Genomic DNA, 19,267 nt, shown 5'->3' with positions numbered 1-19,267 from the left:
TCTGCAAAATAATCACTTTCCCTTAAGGAGGGTATTAAACAACAAACACAGAAGAAAGCACGGGATGCCAACTGCTAAAAGTTGAATATGCTTATCATAGTTCTTCATGGGTCCACCTGGTTTTAATGTGAGCAAGTTAGGCTATATTGCATGGGAGCTGTATGACAATTTGTCCAAAATCTGAGTAGCAGTATCTGCTTTTGGCTCCAATCCATCGATCGTAACCCTTGTGGTGTCCTCGGATCAAAAATGGTCCCTAGGTGAATGACAAACAAGCATATGGGAATCCCGAGGACACCATTGCTCTTGCACAGTTCCCTGTCCTACCCTAACTTTTTTCTCATTACCCCCCTCATATCCTCCATTCTCACCCTCCATTACTCCTTATCAAAGCTAGCAGGGGGTCCTATTAGCCATTCTGCACTGTTGTCATCCTCTGCAAGTTAAATAAAAACTCTGTCTGCCTCACTCAGCACAGCAGGCCAGCATAATCAGGTAAATATTGAGAGGATTTGTTAGCTCTTTGTAATGTGGCTCAGGATGCCCCAAGTCTAACTCCGATATATTACTGCCAGGCTACAACATAGCTTTAAATGCGGCTGTGGTGAGCCGCGGCAAGGGAGATAATGATGGGTTAGGGAGGGAAAAAAACTGTGCTGTGGGACACAAAGGGAAGGGCTGTGGGATATGTGGGAAGTTTTATAGAAGGAAGGACTGGGAATGAGGGAGGCTGTCTGTCATATCTCAGCCAAAGTGGAGTTGGGTGCTTTTGAAGGAGATTTAACAGTAAAAGTTTTTTCCTCACTGATCAAGGGTCTTTTCCAGTTTGATTTCACCTCTTTGCAGCTGGTGGGGACGCGAGACTTTTGGAGGAGGAAATTCAATCCTAAAGATTCTCTTCGAAATTCAGCCAAGCCAAGCCAGCCGAGCTATTTCCTCCTGTGTCAGCCTGTTAAGCTGTGTTCCAACAATCTTAATTGAGGAAGCCGGAGTCATTCTTGCTGTCAACACATCCCACAAAAACAATGGAATTAGCTGTTAGTTCAGCTTTCAGTCATTTCTTTTTACTTTTCTACCTTCTTTCTCCTAATTGATTCCAAGTGCAATCAAACTTTAAAACAGGCTTTTATTCAGTACTTAATAATTACTCGTGATGCTTTGAAGTCTTGATGGCATGAATTTTCCCACAAACATCTCAGTTGGTCCTTTTCATGGTTCCTAACCCAACAGTAACAAAAATGACATCAGCTGACTGCGGGATTTCATGGGTTTCTGTATTGGCTTGATTGGCAAAGACCTTCCTCTGTCAGAGTAAGTCATTCAGATACTTTACACACTGGATATAAGAGAAATGTTGCTATTTGCTTAGTTCTTCTGTTTCACGATCAGAATTTAAACTAAAATCTCCTTAAAGTTCCTGGAGGATATCTTGTGTCACAGAGTCATTATTTACATCACAGAGTGAGCCCCGTTCTCAATCCCAGGTCATCAAATACTGACGTCTCTGAGACAGACACAGGCACTGGTGCCTAAATCAATGGCTCTCTTCGACAGCATGTCTCTGTGTCCTTTCCCCTCAACCCCAACTAGCCCACCCCTCCCTGAGCCTCCCTGGTACTGCTGGAGGTTTCTTCCTGTTAAAAAGGAGTTTTTCTGTCCCACTTTTACCAAAATCTTGGTTCTACATAAATACAATTGAACTGAACTGAATTGAAAGATGAGTTGTAGCAACAATGAAATAAGTGTCCTAGTCCTAGCCCTGGTGATTATTAAAGGATATCATTAATAATAATATTGCTCTCCTTGTTCCTTTATCATTATTGTTAATGTGTCATATTAAGTGTCGTGTCCTTAAAGCCTTAAATGTGTGGGTAGCAAAACGTGAACTTAAACCTCAAAGGAGGAACAGCAACTGCAGCCCCTCTGTTGATGAACTGTCCCGTTTTCAAACATAATTATTAATTATTGGTATTCAATATCAGCACAGCCAGTGCATCAAAGCACCGATGCCAAAGGACACCTTGCTTGTATCCTTGTCCTAGCAGCTTCTGACACAACGTGTAAAGTATTTTACATGTTGATGGGCTACAATGGGAATGTGTTGGCAGGAGAGTGAGTGCATAATAACAAGTGTTAGCATGGTAACACACTAAATTAAAATGATTGATTATTGATGAATTTGTCTCAGTTGGAGTTTTGGAGACAAGCTGAGGTGTAAATTTAAATTCTGTTCTCTCATTTTGATGTTGATGAACTTTTGTGTATTACACGAATAAGATAGATCAGACTTTGGCTACACACTCATTACAGATAGGGTCATTGCTGGCTTTCGTTTTGCTCATTCCTTTACAACTATAACAAGATTACGATATTCGACTCGGACTGCTGTGTTCAATCCTAACGTCAAAAAAAAAGAGTAAAAAAGAAATACAGTTGCACAAACTGAAAGGAGAGACATAATTCAGCTGGAGGCGCTTGACAAAGTGCAGGAGGAGGAGGAGGAGGAAGGAGAGACAAGAGAGATGAGGGTGGAGATGAAGGGAGAGAAAGAGAGCCACTGAACAAGAAAAGAAATCTTTAAGAAGACAAGCAGCAGGAGTGAAGAAGCAGGAGGGGGAGTGAGGGAGGGAATGGGAGAAAAATAAACGGGGAACTGGCCACTAACACAGAATGGTGTCCCTCCGGACCACTCAGAGCAGATGTATGTGTCTGATGGCATGTCAGCCTCACGTCTGCTCTGTTTGCCGCTCAGCTGGGTTGCCATGGTGACTAGCACATCCTTGCTCGCCTTCTTCCTTTATGCATCCGTCCCTTTCTCCCCCACCTACACCCTCCCTCTATCCATCTTACATAAACCTCTTACTTGTATGAATGCAGAAACACTCTGAGAGTGAATGCAGTGAAGTCTACATTTTTAAAAAAAGTGATTTTGGGCTTCATCGCTTCTCTTTCTTGCATATATGCCCGAACTCAAAACGTCTCCTGGCATGTTGCCAGTGTTTCCTTCAGCTGGTAAAATAAAAGCATCAAGGATTCAGGAAGGATACAGGAAGTGAGCCAGTGAAAGAAGCCTGTTTAACATGTATGGAGCTCAGTCAGAGGGTATGAGCACCACCAGCACCTTTAATCACTTTTATGGTCCTCCGTTTGTGTAGATCTGTAGATCTATGGATACAATACGTGACACAGAGAGTAGGGGAGATGCAGCCAAAGCCAAAGCTGTCACCACACGAGTATTAATTAAGGTTACAACATGGCCTTTTCTGAATCTAGAGTCCTTGGAAGGTTTAAAATGGTTAATGCAATCATATATACCCAAATCAGAGATGCAATTAGCTCAGCTTAGCATAACAACTGGAAACATTCAATCTAATCTACTGTCCAAATATCAGAAATACACCTAATCAACATATGTAGAGTCGTTCATTTTTAAGTTTAGATCACAGGTTGTCAAAGTTTGGATGGATCAGTACCATTTTAGGACTGCTTGTTAATAATTCACACATCAGACAAATTAAATTATGAATGGCTGCTTTTGGTTGATGATGACCATTCTTTATTCTGGGATGTAGTTTTATAAACATGAGAATGGTAGAATTTCTTTGTACAAGCTGTGAGTTTAGACAAAGCCAGGGTAGCTCAGCTAAGCTTAATACCTCACAATTCTAGCTCTGTGACACACACACACACACACATTAGTTCTATTGATCTCCACATTTAACTGTTGGCAGGAAAACAAATGGGTGAAATTAAACTAGACATCACTGAGCATAGTTGGGATAATAAGCAAAAGTCCTTTAAGGCAAAAATGAACCTCAACTTTTTTCATCTGCATTTTTGCACTTGTGGCAGTGAGGTAGTGCCTCTCTGCAGCATCACAGTCTCATTAAGTGGTGAAATAGTCATTGCCATTTCACACGCCAAACAGTCTGTAGACAAAGCCATCTGCCCCTGTCGTTTATGTCCCCGGGCGGACACCGTACTCCGCCAAATGGCTATGAAGGGAGTCTGGGACTTGCATGGCAGCTGTGTGTGTTTTTGTGTGTCGACGTGTGTGTGTGCAAACAATATACATCCACACATGGTTGCCCATATGTTTTGTGTTACATGTTCTAAACGCTAATATCTTTTCTGACTGTGTATGCGTGTGTTTTTGTTTGACGGCGAGTGTGTTTATAAAAAAAATCACCTCAGGCTGTTTTTCCTTTTTCACTTTCTATTTTCAGACACACATAGTGATGACTTTGTATATTTTTCAATAAAGCGTTCACAAACCTGCCGGCGACAAACGCTCTTCTAGTAGATGGCTTTACGCTGAAGGTTTATGTAACACGCATCATGTTGTGGAACATTTGGAGGACTTTTGGCAGCATGTAAAGAGCCTCCTGAATTCCCACATCTCTCTGTTTCTGATTAAAGATAATCAGAAGCAGAGAGGAAATCCTGAACTTTAATGAAGAGACTTTGAGTGCGGAGGCATTCACAGCATGTGTGTTCATTAAATAATTCTTAAAAGCCAAATGTATAACTTGTAACTGGCTAAAACGTGAAACTGACAGGCACACAAAACTCGCAGAAATTGGTAAGACATGATTTTAACTCACTGATCTCTTTTTTCCTTCCCTTTCTGCTCACAACTTATTTCATTTCACATTCTTCACTGTTCATCGTCCCGGTCATATCTTTTTGTTCTGCTCTGTTTCCTCCCCTTGTCCCCGATTTTTCTCTCTATATGTAATTCCACCTGACTCAATTTCTCTCTCAACCTGTCCTCTGAAACCTCTTTGTCTGCCTCAGATGCAACGTCCAGGACTACATCTGGCACAAGGGTGCCCGTTGCGAGTCGGTGGTTACTGAGTTCCAGGTGATGTGTCTGGCCGTGGGCGCCTCGGCTCTGGTGGTCCTGCTGCTCTTCATGATCATCGTGTGCTTCGCCAAGAAGCTCCACGTGCTCAAGACAGAGAATAAGAAGTTGCGTAAGCGCAGGTGAGGAGACGACAAAAGTCTGAAAAAAAGTTGGGTTTTTTACCCTTATTTGGTTTGTGCCTCAAAATAACAGCATCTAAAGATTAGTACCGCTGATGTGTGTATGGTAAACGAGACAGTGAGAGCTTTTGGGGCCAAAATGGGTAGGGTGCACTGGTCTCTTACAAACCAGTAAATAATTATGATCATAAACAGTGACAAAAACAAATGCATTTTGTTTCAACTAGGGCAGGACATCTTGAATAAACATTCAAACCATGATCATCCTACATAAAAATATTCACTGAGTAGCAGTAATTTATTAGTTTAGATCAGGGGTGGGCAATTCCAGGCCCCGAGGGCCGGTGTCCTGCAGGTTTTAGATCTCACCTTGGGCCAACACACCTGAATCACATGATTAGTTCATTACCAGGCCTCTGGAGAACTTCAGGACATGTTGAGGAGCTAATTTAACCATTTAAATCAGCTGTGTTGGTTCAAGGACACATCTAAAACCTGCAGGGACACCGGCCCTCGGGGCCTGGAATTGCCCACCCCTGGTTTAGATTCTCATAAATACTTTTTTAAAAGTGTTAAATTATATATTTGGGAATGGGTGACTTGGCTCTTGCCAAAGTAACATTTGAAGTCACTTTTCGCTTTAGAAGTGCTGCTAGGCAGACACAACCAAGTCCTTTGATATGCAAAGCTCACCTTGTACTGTTATTCACTTTAAAAATACATATCTTTGCCCTTCTAACTCTTCAGTACTGATAACGAATAATCCAAAATCTCAAAATCTTCCTTTTATTTAAAAAAAACCTGGAAGTTGTTTATCTTCCCATTTTTATTAAATACTGGATCTTCATCCAGCTCAAAAAGAAAGGATCTAGTTGTTTATTCTATCTTCACTCTGTCTGGCAATACCACCAGCCTCTGCGTGTTAGACATATTTTTGGTAATGCAAACAAGAGCTTCCAGAGAACAAAATAAAAGATGATTTAAGTCCGCTGAGTAGGGAAATTCTGAAGAAGAAATAAACAGATAAAATCCCCTCTGTCATGTATCCTGCAAACTCCACACTCAACTTTCACTTACTTCATTTTTTTTTTTTTTACTTTAAAAGATCAGTCAAACAAAACTAAAAACTGGGGCCTTTGGGCAATATGATGCAGCAGATTTATTATCAGCTACTCGGCAGTCGCTGTGTCTCAGCTGCAGTACATTACTCCCTCCATCGATGACTCAACCAGAAAACAGTTTATTGGCTGGCACTGCCGTTGGGCCAAAGTGCCACCCTGGCTTGTGTTTGTGTGAAACGACAGAGAGCGGCTGATGCAGAGAGAGAGCACAGGGGAAAATAAGTTTGGTAGAAGGAATCTAAAAAAGATCTGTTTGAAAGGTCCTTGGACCAGCACGTCTGAGCAAGTGATGAAATCAGTGGTGTACAATAAGAAAAAGGAAAAAGTACAGAGTTTAAAACCTGCAGCAGGATTGTTTTCAGAAGTTTGGCTGTGAAACATGTTGATCAACAGGAGGCAAAGACTGAAAATAATAATAAGAACCAAGAACAGCAGAATTTCAATGAGTATGATAAGCACCTCCCATTGAGGGATCCTGCCTCTTTTTAGAGAGCACTGACCTACAACAACAATCTCTGATTAATTTAAGGGACCCAAACCCAAACTTGATATTATTTGAGAAACAATTTCTGTTTTTTGTAAAAGTTACATGTTAATTAAGAATGTTGCACCATTTTAATTTAGATGTTTAGAGGTGATTAAAGGGAGCTGAAATCACAGAGTGAAGATTTCGTAAAATGTCAGAGGCTCGTAGCAGAATTACAGAAAATATTAGAAACGTAAAAAAAGAAAGGCAGGTGAGGTAAACAATAACATGAGTCTTCCTCTCTCAGAGACAGGGCTGCAGAAAATGCTTGTGTATTTTATTTTTTTTTACAGCAATTACTTCTCATATCTCACAGCAAAGTTTTCAGGAAAGAATGACTCAGAACATTTGAAGTAAAAGAGATTCAGTGCTGAGCTCAAGGACGAAAGAGTGAAAATGCAGCTTTTCTGCAGCAGTACAGCGACTGCATAACCACAATCACGACATGCAGATGTTTCGCTGGGTGGTTATTTGGGCTTGTTTTGCAGCCAGTCACTGAATTGATCACGACCTCTGTATAAAGCTTGTCAGAAACTGGGCAATGATCCTAAGCACAACTGAAAATCTACAACAGAATGGTGGAAAGGTGAATTTTAAAAGATCTAAATGAGCTAAAGCAACAACTTAAAGAAGTGTGGACTAAAATACCTCTACAGCAATGTCAGAAACTGCCAAATCACACAGTAATTAATTATTTTGATTTATTGGTGCTTAGGTTGGATCTAGAATCACAGGGTGTACTGGACAGGAAATCAGGTCTGCACAGTGACATGTGAAAACATTCCTTTTCACATGAATGTATCTGTGTAAGTCATGTTATGCCACTTTCTATTCAGTTCTAGCCACATGTGTGATTAATATGTTGTACTTTAAAAAAGGAGTGCTAAGCTTGTGAACTTTGTTTGTATGTAAAAAACAGACAGCAGAGTCTTTCCTTATTTTCTGTCATACTATGACAGAGGTGAAATGGCCACATTAAACATGGCCCAAAATTTCAAGTAATGAGTTCAGTATATGCACTAATGAACTAATCCTTGTGAGCCAAAAGCTCGGGCACCAGAATGTTTTAAACACCCAGTTTCACACAGATTTTTTTTCAACTGTCTGATGTCAAAGACAGAGCGTGAGCTTCATATGGGGGGATGAACTAAAACCACCTGTTTCATATAGATGGGCTAGACAAAGGCCCAGTGTATGATATATAAGGATTATTTTGAACTGAGAGTCATGCAAAGCAAGGAGAACACAAATATATAGGCAAAAATTAGCTTAAATATTACAGCAACTGATTTTTTATTTGTGTTTAATTCATGTATTTTTAACACGTGTCAAAATTTTTGACAACAGTGGAAATAAATGAATAATGTCCTTTTACCATAGACTTAAACCTTTGAGGTTAATAGGATGCTTGGTTATAGAGTCAAAAATCGAGGTTAGTCTGAATCCAGTTTCTAGGACAGAGAATAGTTTAACGCTATTTAAAGTGAAGATAAGAAAGAAAAATACAGGTATAAAAGTAGGAGGAGAAGGGAAAAGCCAACAAAGAAAAGGCAAAGAGACGAGGACAGTCTGAAGGAATGTAGGAGGAAGCCAGGGGTGGGAGGGGCAGCATGGAGAGCTGATGGCGAGCAGCCGGCTGAAAAACTGATGACAAGATAGATGCGGCAGGCAGTGCAAAGAAGAAAAGCAGGAAAGGTTTTGTTCTGGTTTTGAGGCATCGCAAGTGTTTTTGATGCATGAAGCATATTTGATGTGAAGGATTCTCCACCACCACTGTGGTTGAATGGTTTCATGTGGTTCAGATTTTTAAAAATGTTTTCAGCCTAATGTTTTATGATTAATTGACCGGCCTCATTTTTGAACTGCTTTAAAAAATTTTGGAAAAAATAACTGTTTTAGTTTCTTACAGCACACGGGGATGTGTCGAGCATTTTGCAATCATGAAATCTTGAGACACTGGAGAACGATTAGCATTTCTTTTTCAGTCAGTCACTGAAGTAATTACTCTGCACTGCATCTTTAATTACATTGATGTAACTAGAGTGTACAGAGAGCTCTTTAAAAGTTCAGATGTAAAGTTTTGCAGACTGAACCAAAAGTAATGAATATCAAAACGTTTAGTTTTTAGTTTAATCACAAGAAATAAGAAAATTAAACATTAAAGAATAAGACTTAAAAATGAGAAACGTTTGTGCATACTTCAAAATGCAATATGGGGTCAGAACATTAGAAACACACATTTTTTTTGTTAAAAAAGTAATTGGGGGCTTTTATTTTGAAAAAGTGACATATTAAAGGATGCTGATACCTTTCTACAACAAAATAATGGATTTTATTTTGATAAAAGAGATTTTCCTGAACATCCTGGTCATTTTTCACAGCTTTAATGCATTGCATCCTAAATGATTTGAATTAACACCTATAAGATGTGTGTTTTTATGTGAATGTGTGTCATACCAGTAAACATTGGGGCAGAAGAGCTGTGCTGGATTCAGTTAGATTGCACAGATCACTCCCATGTATCTAATGACCTGACCACTGAAGATAATACTTGGGATATTTGAAGACCTGTATATGTATATATGTGTTGCAAAGAATTAACTAAAAATGCTCTAATATAGGAACTGCTTTGGCCTCTAAAACACACATTGTTAGTCGTGTTCAGGACAATTTATGGAGTCAATGAGGGACCTTATTCTGTAACCACGGGACACACTTGTAAAAATGCACAACGCGAAAAAAGGCTGATTCTTTGATATACAGGACAGTGAAGGAGAAAAAGAGAGTGACAGACAGATTGCAGGGCTGGACTGAATACAAGAAGAGTGGGTGGGGGTTGTTTCGGCATTGCTTTGCCAGTCCTGGCGTTTTAGTGATGATCTCCCTAGCAACAGAGCCGTTGTGGATGAGAAGCATCACGGATGCAAATGTGAACCCAAGGACCGACTCCTCATCACCAGATCCCACGCTATAGTGTTTATTTTTAGCTTCACTGAGAAGGTTATCTTCCTGCTAGTCATGGTAATGGAGATTATGGACGATGAGGATGATGGTGAGAAGGAAAAGTAGTGCAGTCAGTAGCAGCTGTAACGCTAGTGAGCAGAAATTAAAAAAGGGGGGGATAGGGTGATGTCAGTGGTACTCTGGATCCAGCTGAAAGTAGGGCAGTCTGAACAGGCAGAGGGGAGGGAGGCTGGGAGAAACAGGCGGAGGCGGGGTTGACCTACATACAGCTGTGCGACCTGAGGGGTGTGAGCGGTAGGGTGCACCATGAAAGAGACAACAGAGCCTCATCAAGTGGTCGGCAAAAGAAATCGAAGAGGAGCAAGAAAGGAGAAAGAAGCAAGAGAGCATAAAGGAGAAAAGGAGGCGAAGGGCGACATTTTAGGGGAGTAGAAAGGAGGGCAGGATGAAACAGGCAGAGGGACTGTTGCAGGAAAGAGAAAGTGAAAGAGGAATAAAAGAGGGCGGATACAGAGAAAAAATCTCAACGTGACACAGAGGAGAGTGTGTGCTTCTCACAAGCCTCATGAATACATGCGACTCCCACACTCCCCCATCTGCTTTGGGTAATTGCAGTGTTTCTCTGCCGCAGTCGAGATCAGACCCAACATCCTGGTCGAAGATGGAGCAGGGGGAAAAAAAGAGAGAACGGGAGGGAGGAGGAAGAGATTGATGAAGTGTTATGAAGCATTTTCAAATTCCTCAGGGAATTTCATCTATCTGAACAGTAATGAGCTTTTTTCTATCTCGAGTATTTAAATGATCAAATTATAGGCGTCACCTATCTGGAATCAAGCTGAATACCAGTTTGTTCATGTAATGCTGTTTATACTAACTGAAGCTGCTCATTGTCATTAATGACAAATGCTGGAATGAGATTAAACATAGGATCCTGAATCAATTGTTACATAGTTACTATTCACCCCCACCCCAAAAAAAACAAACTTGGTTTCACTTTTAGGAAATAATATGTTTAAGTTTATGAATGCTAATTTGTTAGAATTAAACATCAGTAGATGCTATAACAGTAACAATAAGACAAATTCAATCAAAATGACAGCACCAGTATGAAGTTAGATTGACCCATCCATCCACCCAGACCTTCTTCAAGACAAATAATCTGGATATTATTTCAAAATCCAGAACGACTGTTTCAACCTTGGTCTGTCTGACTTATCATAAGCACTATACTCATTACCCTTACCTGTCTGATAGATTCAAGTTATGTATTTAACTGCTCAGACTACATATGCATGTTTTTATTACGTTATACTGCAGTTTATTGTTTATTACGTTTAATTCTTTGATACTAATTTCCAGCTTTACCAGTATGTTCATTTAGTGACCAATTTATCACCCCCTGTACTTGTCACTGGCAATTTTCAATAATCAAAAATTACCAGACCTGTAGGATATATTAGGGCTCATTATTGTGAAGGAAATAATATTAAGGAAAGCCTGTTTAGGCAGGTAGAAAACGTCATGATACCTGTAGCTGCTATATGGCTAATTGTGCAGTTTTTCATTTGTGAATCTGCACAAAACTCTGCACCAAGTATGTAAATATTAGGGGTGCAACGATACTCGTATCGATATAGAACCGTTCGATACAGTGCTTCCGGTTCGGTACGCATATGTATGAACAATACAAAATACATTTTTAATTTATTTTATCAACTTTCCTTCTGACGATGCTGTCTGTGTTGAGCGCTCAGTGGATCTGCGCTCGACAGTGCAGCCTAGGCGGAGTAGTCGAACGCAGATTCACTGAGCGCAGGGCAAGCTAGCCAGACAGAAGTTAAGCTCTCCTTGCAACATGGCAAATTGAACCTCCCCCACCCTCATTCAGATCTGGCGTTTGGAACTATTTTGGTTTTCATGTGACGTATGACCCTGAAGGTAAGCGCGTCATGGACTAAAGTAAAACAGTATGTTGGATGTGCCAGGCAATGCTCAATTACATGGGTGGGAGCTAGTGTGTTAGCGCAGTTAGCTCGTTAACATGTTGGCCGTCCAGCCCCATGCACGGGTGATCTGCAGTAGCTCGTTAACAGAGATTTGCCGTGTTGTGGCGTTAACGTCATTTCAACGAGATTTACGCTGACAGCACTAGTGGGAACACAACGAATATGACTGCATATTTACACCGACATCATCCTAGTGCAAAGACAAGTGGAAGCAGACAAAAACAACAAACACGCATGCTACAAACTTTACCCAAGTCATTTAGACAGCCGTTAGCACATGATTCTCCTTATGGGAACCTGATATGTTTAATATGCTGCTGAGAATATAGCCCAGAAGAAGTGTATAGTATAGCTTTTATTTTGGAAAGAGCCATTTCTCTGTAATAAACTCTCTTTTCCAAAGATGAGTGATTCCTCAATCAGATACAGGGTTCGCAAAATCGCCTGCCCAACGTCCCAGGGCTAGCGATTTTTCCAGTTGGGCTACCAAAATCTATCTCTGCCCTGCCCGTCGGGCTATCGTAGGAAGGAAAATATATGTCAATGCTTTTGCATTCTTTCGGAAATGTAGCTGGGTAATTACGTCATTGGCATCGGTGAGCCACTGTCAATATGTGACATATTGAAATCGCGTTTGAATTTGCGCTTGTTTTTTGCTTTCACTTTGCAATCGTGCGAACTGTGTATAGAGAGCGACAGTACTGATTGGTGAGTGATGATAATTTGCGCACCAATTCCTCTGACATCGTCTTATCAATCGTTAGCTTACTATGCAAACATGACAAGTGAAATCTCCCGCAGCAAGCTTAAACATGTGAGAGGTTGATCGTGCAGAGAATCGCTGAGCTTTATGTGAGTGCGTGTGTAAAAGCAGCAGGATATATATTGTAGCGGGTCAGGGCTGTTCAGGGGTTCTGTTTGTACAGTTATGTTTTGTTTATGTTGCCATAGTGACGGGTGACGCCCTCTCGCTGCGACGGTGTGTCCTTCCGGGGTCAGAGGGCGCCCTGTGTGTTGTTGTTGTTGTTGTTGCTGTGCTGTTGCCGTACTGAGCAGTTAGCTAGCGGCAGTGTTCTTCTGCAGATGTCAATAAACGGCTGTGCTCCCTGGCTAGCTCACTGGAAGCAAGACCAAACGACACCTCCGTCTCCTCCTTGTCTGAGCTCGCCACATTGGTGTCAGAAGTGGGATGATGGTGGCACCCCATGTTCTGACCCGAGTGACTTTTCCCCCGCCGGTCGTGACCGGCTGGTGCGCCAAAAGAAGGCACCTGGACATTTGCAGGACTTTGTGTGGGGTAATGGGGTCGTCGGGGACGACTGACCCCTTAGGTGGGGGCTATGTAGCGGGTCAGGGCTGTTCGGGGTTCTGTTTGTACAGTTATGTTTTGTTTATGTTGCCATAGTGACGGGTGACGCCCTCTCGCTGCGACGGTGTGTCCTTCCGGGGTCAGAGGGCGCCCTGTGTGTTGTTGTTGTTGTTGTTGTTACTGTGCTGTTGCCGCGCTGAGCAGTTAGCTAGCGGCAGTGTTCTTCTGCAGATGTCAATAAACGGCTGTGCTCCCTGGCTAGCTCACGGGAAGCAAGACCAAACGATACCTCCGTCTCCTCGTTGTCTGAGCTCGCCACAATATTTTAGTTCTGCTGAACCAAATAAGACAGGTCAGGGTGAAGAAGTGACAGCCAAAGAAAAGCTTACCACAAAACGGAAAAGTTAGGACAAATCAGACTATAAGGCAAAAAGAAAGTGCAGCTTTATGATTTCATGGACAAAAGAATTTCTGTGGCTGCGATATGATGAGCTATATAACCAGGGGTGCACATAAGTGGTCCGCAGGTGCGCATTCGCTGTCAACATAAAAAACGCACACAAGATAAGAAGTTGCAACGCGTGTTTGCATACATAAGATTTTCAGGAGGAGGACAGACATTTGTTTAGAACTCTTAAAGATGTCGAAGAAGCTCCTTTAAGCAATTACTGTGATGTTCCTCCACCTCCAAAGAAATGTCAGAAGGAGTCCGAACCACAAAAGAAGCACGTATTCTCGGAAAAGTAGTTGCAGGAGGTGAGCTGGCTTCAAACAAATGATGAACGCACAGAGATGTGGTGCAGAATGTGCCGTGAAAATTTAATAAATGACAAATTAAAAAGGCATGAACATTTTTTTTGGATCGAAAAAATATCGAACCGTGACACCAAAGTATCGAACCGAACCGTGAATTTTGTGTATTGTTGCACCCCTAGTAAATATATATTTGTTATCTTAGGTGCAGCATTTTAACAGCCATTGGCAGAAAGACAGCAGAGTGAACGGTCCAAAGCTGGTGATGCACTTCAGTGTCTCCCCCTCTCATGTCATTACCTTGTTTTTCCTGTTCTGTGGTTCATCAAATATAAATCTCAGGAATGCGGATCAGAGAAGCAGTAGTGTTTTTTGTGTGTGTCTGTGTAGTAAGTAGATCACAGCCTTTTGTTTAACTATAGATAAGAAAGGGATTTAAAATGTTAAGAGGCTCAGGGTAAAGGTTAATATGTGCGTGGGACAAATAACAGCTGAGAAGACAAATCTATGAAACTGCGCTACTGTCTGCTTTGACCTCTGAGACACACATCTCTTTGAGTTAAGAAGTTGAAGTGGAAGAAAATAGAAAGGGAATTCCTCTTTGCTGTTTCTCTCCTGAGATGAAAGAAAAGCCAGAGTGTATCTGTGTCTGTTTCACAGCAGTACACCTCGTTTTCAGGAGACAGATTAGATGGTGAATGACAGAAGCGCCGTAGTTTAAACCATACTGCATATGTCGTCAGTGCTCCATTGTGTGTGCTTAGTAACCTAACATACAGTAAAAAGATGTTCCTTTATGGCGTAAGATGGAAAAAAGAAATACTTTGCAGGAATTTTCAATACATGTTTCTTATCATCAGAGGAGAAAAGGAAATCTGAGCTATACACAGATGAAGTTGGGTTGGATGGATGGGTCAACAAAATATTAGATTTTAGCCACAATTTATTTACTCTTTCATTTTTTTAAAAGGCAGTTTTTTTTGTTTTGTTTTGTTTTTTTTGTTTTTTAATTTTTGTGCAATTCCATATGAATCCCTGGTTCCATCCCAGGAGGAGATACAAATCCCTTTGGGATTGAGTCAGGAAGGGCATTGGGTGTAAATAATCTGCCAAATCAAACATGCGGAGCTACCTGCTGTAGCAGCCCCTTGTGAATAGGGGAGAAGCCAGAAGTAGTTAACTGCTTTTTATTGTAACAGTGACAAAAATAGTCTTAAAATGCTAATAAATAAAAAATAATAATCAATCAAGCCAATAAAACTGTAGTAAAAAAGTTAAAAATCTAACATCAGAGCATTAAAATTTTAGGACCTGGTGCAGATTTTGCATGCCTTTTGCTGAAAATAGCTGATATACAGCTGCTTCTTTAGGAGAATAATGATTTTTTTCTCCTACATCCATGTTCTGATCAGGGAAGTGATGTGTGAAAGCAGGTAATTTCACCCCATTAGTGTCTGATTAAATAAAAGATTGTTACATCAGTGCTCGCATTTCTAATTCCTTTCTGAAAACTGCTGATTGAAAACAGCAGGTTTCATTTTACAGGGTTTTGAACGATGTTGTAGGTGGACGATCCAGACTTTTCGCAACCTGTAACCACCAGATATTTTTACAGTCCAAGACTCGATACTGCTTCATATTGTGGCGGGGGATGTGTATAATGTATTTGTATGGTAGAGATTTTTATTTTCCTAGATTTTATTAACACAGATCAGTTGCATCAGTCGTGTCAGCTGAGTTGAGAAAAAGCAAATCTACACAAAAGTATGTTTTTAACTTGTTTGGATTTTTCCCTGTTTTAAACAATCATTGGTCAAATGTTAGTCAAGGTGAAGCCTCTTGACTGATCCAGGTATCCTTTTATTCTTAGTTCGTTGCATCACAGATAAAATGTTTGTGTCTGATTTTTTCTGACAAGCAGAAGTCCTAATCTTTTGCTGTCTGACTAATGCTGCTTTCTTGCTTTTTCTCTCCCCTTCTATCTTTTTCGTCAACAATGTAATCTTTCCCTAAATTTGTCATTTTCTTCACTTTTTCCTCCACTGATATTTTCTCCTTTGATCCCATTTTGTTTTACCATCTCTCCATTTGTCTTCTTCTTGTCGCCTAATGCCCTTTTCTTTTTCACATCATTGCTGCATCTCCCTTTTTTACTTGCTGGATCCTCAAATTGGCAACTTACATTTCCAAACCTGGCCCTGCAATTTTCCTACCATTACTCTCGTTACTGTCATTCTTTCTTTCCTCATCTTCGCTCTTTTCCAACCTTCTTTTTTTTTGTCCTCCCAAATTCACATCTTTTCACTTTCATCTTTGACCTCGCTGCTGTGCTCTGTATTTTATTCTTTCCTTCTCTGAATTTCTCAACATCTTTATTTTTTTCCATCTTTCTTCTCCTAATTGTTTCCTTCTTTTTTCTCATCATCCTCTCCATCCCATCCTCTGATGCCCAGCAGTAAGTACCGGCCTTCATCGGAGCAGCACAATGATAATTTCTCGCTGTCCACCATCGCTGAGGGCTCCCACCCAAATGTAAGGAAACTGTGCGACACCCCTCCTAACGTCCCTCATGCCCGTGCATTGGCTTACTATGATAACATTATCTGTCAGGTAACGTGGTTCTCGCCTCTATCTCTCACCCCTTTTTCTGCATCTCCCCCAAATCCTGCCCGGGCCCTCGACTCTCCTCCAAATGCATGGGCATGAGTATTCTCCAATACTCCGAGGTGTGAAATGCTAAAGGAGGGGGATGGGAGTGGTCATAGTGCAATAAAGAATGGTGGGAGTTTTCTAAAATACTGCAGGAAATCTAAATGCAATAAAAGCGAGCGGGCATCCATGCACTCTAATAATTTCTACCCTCACATTCATAGGATTTTATCTAAGAACAAATTTAATCCATTAATCAGAATATCACATGAATTAATTTTGAAGTTAAATTTGAGCCTGTTTATCACAAACAAATCACACTCTTTTTTTTCTACAGGTTTTCCTGTTTAGTTTTTTTGTCTTTGTAATACCTCAAATTCTTATTTTAATGAACCAAGATGAAAACTCACATAACATTAGAAGCTATTTTGCATCATCTGCAAGTTGAATTTCATCCCATATATACATTTCAATTCCTGGAAAAACAAGAAAAATGCATTAAATGTCTCAATTCTTACATTTTAAAATTTAAATTTAACACGACTTCAAGTTAAAGAGCATAAACATGTGAAAATATGCTGTTCTGTACTATATACGGTACCCATGACAATGAAGTCATGTCCTGACTTATATTTGTAATATCTGCACAGATAGTCAAGGACCTTTAGCAACTGTAGATCTACACACTGCATTTTCAATTATCATTTTAACACAATGAGAAAAGCTAATTTGATTGAAACTTGAAGAATACGCCTTTTTGAAACACTTCCTGTCGTGGATCGTCATGTCTACAATGTCTTTACAATGTGAAACAAGTTTCTCATTAACCAACACAAAGGTCCCGCATGTCATACAAATGCTGTTTTCAAAATCACTGACAAGCTACAAATATGTGGACTTAGATGTCTGCTGTTAGGTTATGAAGCGCCTTGAGGCGACTTTTGTTGTGATTTTGCGCTATATAAATAAAATTTAATTGAATCGAATTGAATTATGGACTGTAATGAATCATAGAAATAAATACCCAAGGAGTAACTGAGCCCTTGCAGCCCGTTACCATTGCAACACAACTCTTGTAAAGGCTTATAGTTTGATTCTGTTTATTGATTTAGTTTGTTGGTGTAGTTTTTATTTATCCTATTTTACAACATAGCATAGTTCAAGTACAATGAAAACTTGAAATAGTGAGAATGGCTGGAAATAACCTATAATTTCTTATCTTAGGCAAAGTCTAAAACAGTTCCCTAATTTATTTTGTCTGCATAGTGTCCAAAAAACACTGATTTCCTGAAACCATGTAGTCTGAATGTTTATGGACTGTTTTCATAATGCAGCTGCAAACTGAGCCACCGCCCTGATTACTATAAGGAAAAAAACAAAAAACTCCCCTCTGTGACCCCTCCCTATCCCATCTCTTTCTGATCACCTCTTGCATCAGGATGTCATAGCATGCCTGCTCTGTCGCTAATATGCGCCACCCAGTGGCCATATCAGCCACCGCAGCTTTGCTTTGCTGCTAAGAAATCTGTACTTTTAACAAATTGTCTGCTTGACTTGTTTATCCTGAAAGTGGGCGGGGAAATGGGAGGGTTTTCTGGATTTCTGGGGGAGGAGAAAATGGGGAAAGGATTCCCAGAACCAGGTAAGCTTTTAAGGGATATTTCCTGGACATGGTTGGGGTTATCAGGATAAACATCTGAGATGCAACGTCTCGCTGCTGCCTGAAGGAGGCAGCAGAGATTCGACAGGTACCTCACTAACTGAAGCATGGGTAGCTTGTAGAGCTAACGCTAACGTTGTAGCAGCATGGGTAGTTGTAGTGCTACAACTGGTAAAGAGTTTGTTTTGTTTTCAGATTTTAAACCTTTTGAAAATGTGGTACCACCCTCTAACAACTTCGTAGGTTTTTTCGGGTTTTTTGTTTTGTTTAATTTTTTTGTTTTTACTTTATGATTATCTTTAATATTATGCGACAGCATAGGCTAGCAGTTTTTAGATGGAAAACTGTCACAACCATTCATTGTAACCACACCTAAATACCGTTTACCATTTATAACCCTGAAATATCTAAAAACTCAAAGCAGTAAAAAAAAAAACATCATCGTATTCTAACATCGTCTCTTAGCTCTCCTTCCTAACTCAGGACAACCCATCAAACCCTGCAAATTACCTCTCATCATTGGGTTGAATAGTATTTGTAAACTGTTTGCACAATTTAAGCTAAACTGTGAGATCTACACATAATTCTGACGATTATGTATAGTACACATTTCTGATGCAGTGTCATACATATCACTGACTTATAGTTAGCTGGTGAAAATGAACCAAGAAATGCAGGAATTTGCCAGAGAAGACAGTGAAAAAAGAACCCACAGGCTAGCAAACATGGAAATGTAAAAATGCCTTTAGGACTGTTGTGCAAATATTTTCCATCACAGTATTTGGTGAGAAGGATAATATTTATTTACAAAAATATACCTTTAAGCACAAGGCTGGGTTACGATCACCGTAGCAATGTCAGGCTTCACATATTTATCCTGCAGGTCTATTAATTTATATTTGTATTCTGAATTAAGATTTCCAGTGTTTCGAATGAACGTTAAATAAAAAAAATGCTAGTGCTATTGAGAGTGAGGGTGTCCAAGGGTAAAAGAAATAAATCAGAATATATAAAATATTGCAAGTGATTATTAAATCATTTACTTATGTAACTGATTTCCTTCTCTAGTATCTTACAGTATCTTAAAGTTTCCAACTACTATTCAACCCAGATTAATTTTGCAACAGGTTTGCCAACCACATACAAAACTGACCTTTCCATATGAACTTACCCAAACCAAAAACCACACGAACTCACCAGTTTTCCCCAAATAAACCCCAAATAATCCTCTAATAAAGCAAATACCCTGAATTCCCTTCCAAACTAACAGCGCAGTGTCTGTGCTATGAAGGC

The 19,267-nt window shown here is 40.2% G+C and overlaps 1 protein-coding gene across 8 annotated transcripts in view; it reads left to right on the top strand.

The window, feature by feature from the left end:
• Positions 1 to 19,267, top strand: part of cspg5a (chondroitin sulfate proteoglycan 5a) — a 61,309-nt gene that overhangs the window by 32,967 nt on the left and 9,075 nt on the right. For 2 of the 8 annotated variants that reach the window (XM_040030651.1, XM_040030653.1), the window contains exons 3-4: positions 4,798 to 4,986; positions 16,119 to 16,197. In XM_040030651.1, the coding sequence (XP_039886585.1) occupies positions 4,798 to 4,986; positions 16,119 to 16,197 (268 nt within the window). Of the gene's footprint in view, positions 1 to 4,797; positions 4,987 to 16,118; positions 16,276 to 19,267 lie in introns of all 8 variants that reach the window. The other 6 variants (XM_040030652.1, XM_040030654.1, XM_040030656.1 and 3 more) reach the window with 4 other exon arrangements.

This window comes from Simochromis diagramma, unplaced genomic scaffold, assembly GCF_900408965.1.
Source record: "Simochromis diagramma unplaced genomic scaffold, fSimDia1.1 OVJJ01000361.1, whole genome shotgun sequence".
In the NCBI taxonomy this organism is placed as follows: domain Eukaryota; kingdom Metazoa; phylum Chordata; class Actinopteri; order Cichliformes; family Cichlidae; genus Simochromis; species Simochromis diagramma.
The sequence above is the reverse complement of the archived record's forward strand: the minus strand, read 5'-3'. Positions and strand labels throughout refer to the sequence as shown.